At 41.1% G+C, this 2,342-nt stretch overlaps 1 protein-coding gene across 2 annotated transcripts in view; it reads right to left on the bottom strand.

Moving 5' to 3' along the window:
• Positions 1-618: 618 nt before the first annotated feature.
• The window catches only part of Sat1 (spermidine/spermine N1-acetyltransferase 1), a 3,228-nt gene continuing 1,504 nt past the window's right edge, over positions 619-2,342 (bottom strand). For both annotated transcript variants that reach the window (XM_005407833.1, XM_013506302.1), the window contains 3 exons: positions 1,392-1,493; positions 1,261-1,301; positions 619-1,140 (listed from right to left, as the gene is read on the bottom strand). In XM_005407833.1, coding sequence (XP_005407890.1) covers positions 970-1,140; positions 1,261-1,301; positions 1,392-1,493 — 314 coding nt within the window. In that variant the 3' untranslated portion in view covers positions 619-969. The remainder of the gene's footprint in view (positions 1,141-1,260; positions 1,302-1,391; positions 1,494-2,342) is intronic.

Genomic DNA, 2,342 nt, shown 5'->3' with positions numbered 1-2,342 from the left:
TTGTCCCCGTGTTGCACTTCGTCTGCAGGTTTCCTTTTAATTCCCTAACTTCCCATAACAAATGTGCCATCTTGGCTGTGATGGGTGTGGTAAAGTGGCAAAGTGCTTGCCTGGCACACAGGAGGCCCTGGGTCTCATCTCCAGACTGCAGCAATAAAATGTCAGAAATAAAACAAGTATTCTATGTGAGATGGGATTTTTCCCTTTCTGATTTTGTGTTTCATAAACCTGCCTCCACATTTTACTCTTACAACTTGGACTTTCTCACCTGTGGGCCTTTTTCTAAACTGGTTCTTTAATTATTTATTTTTGTTTTGTTTTTTGGCACCGGAAATTGAACTCAGAACCTTGCTCTTGCAGGGCAGTAACCTGGTTTTTCAAACTTGAGCTCTTCGAGAAATTCTGTTGGATGAAGTGTACAATGCTATCGATCTAAAGTCAAGTTTCATGTGTTGCTACAGACTGGAATTCAGTGTGACCAGAAAAATTTTAAATTGGGTTAACGACTCTCTTTAAGTGATTTTTGTTATCTATTGATATTTGGGTCATTTTTATTTTATACTCAACAAGAAAAATGTGTAAGGACAGAAGGATTAGTAAAAATGCTTCCACAAGCAATTAAATCAAAGAGTAGTTTATTAAAAAAGAATCAAAACAGAAACTCTAAGTACCAGTGTGTACATTGTACACATTTAAATGACTCACAAGAATGAAGTTTTTTTTTTTCATATAAAGATCACACCACCTTGTTGTTTATCAAAAGATGTTCAAGGAGAAATCTGACTCCAAACCACACAGGACTGCATTGGTAACAGACCACATTTCAAACATGCAACAACGCCACTGGTAATAAAGCTTTGGAATGGGTGCTCATTCTATTATTTCACTACAAACAGGACAGAAAGCAAGGTAAGTCGAGAATCTATTCTAAAATAGAATGGAGGTTGTCATCCTCTATACTAGCACACTTCACTCCTCTGCTGCCATTTTGAGCAAGTATTCCTTGTCAATCTTGAAGAGCCTCCACCCCTCTTCACTGGACAGATCAGAAGCTCCTCTTCTTTTGTAGAAGTTGATAGATGGTTCATTCCATTCTGCTACCAAAAAGTGCATGCTGCTGCAGCGACACTTCATGGCGACCTATCGGGAGAAAACACAACACGGTGACATTTCACCTGCATTCCAAAACCCAATTTTGAGTCAGTCACTGCGATCACCCAATCACCCTTCCCAACTCAGAAACCCCCAACTAGGCCATACCTGGCTTAGATTCTTCAAAATTTCTGATCCTATACCAAAACCTGAAAGGGAGAAGTACAATTGAAAACTTCACTGTAAGGACATAGAGGTTCATTTTAGAACCTCCCCCCGCCTGGAATGAAACTGTGTACCTCTATAATCACTCATCACAAAGAAGTCTTCAAGATATAGTAATTTGCCAATCCATGGGTCATAGGTAAAATAGTACATGGCAAAACCAACGATGCTGTGTCCTGGAATAAGAGGATGTAGATGAGGCGGAGGAAGAAAAAAGCAAACCAATAAAGTTGTAGTGGCAGAATCAGAGGCCTACAGTAGGTTTTAAGGAAATACACATGCATGTACATTACAGAGACAAGTAGCCACTCTGCTGGGCTGCCTGCTGACCTTTATGTTAGAGCAGTCCAGGCCACTGTGGGAGGAGCTCACTGTTCTCAGACAGGGCTTTGCAAAAAGCAAACATTAGAGCCAGCTGAAGCCAGGCTACGACTGGGGGCGGGCTACTCTGCAGTCGGCTGGGCCTCACACTCAGGAAGCGAGAATGCTTTCATTACTTGCCAGAGCAATACTGCTACGGTCTCCAACTACTGAGCACACACATTATCCACAGCCTAATGATATACTCATACGCTGACTTGGGAATAAGTTGGGTTTACACGGCAGTTCAGAAGAGTAAACATTTGGGAGTTTACCAACTCTTGCTTCCTTAAGGTCAGAACATCAGGCCAAAAGTACAACGTTTAATTTCAGAACTTGCCTTCCAATTTAAATATTTTCGATTTGCTCTCCCCCGTTTTTTTTAAGCCAGAAGAAGTGAGCAATACCCGGAACTGGGTATTACGTAACATCCATGTACCATGAGAAAAAACCACGGCACCCCTCTAAAAAAACCCAGCTCATTTCTTCTAGCTTGGGGAACAGCTGTCAGAAAGAAACTTAAGTACCCACCCAAACAACTTCCCCTTTTAGCTGTCTTCTGACCAGTCAACAGGGGCCAGCAAAAAAAAAAAAAAAAAAAAAAAAAAAAAAAAAAAAAATCCCTCCTGAGAGGTGTCTACAATTCCAAGCGAAGGCAAAGGTTT

The sequence above is a fragment of the Chinchilla lanigera genome, unplaced genomic scaffold, assembly GCF_000276665.1.
Source record: "Chinchilla lanigera isolate Chin_1 unplaced genomic scaffold, ChiLan1.0 scaffold00108, whole genome shotgun sequence".
Taxonomy (NCBI): domain Eukaryota; kingdom Metazoa; phylum Chordata; class Mammalia; order Rodentia; family Chinchillidae; genus Chinchilla; species Chinchilla lanigera.
Note: the sequence above shows the minus strand (reverse complement) of the source record. Positions and strands in the feature narration are given on the sequence as shown.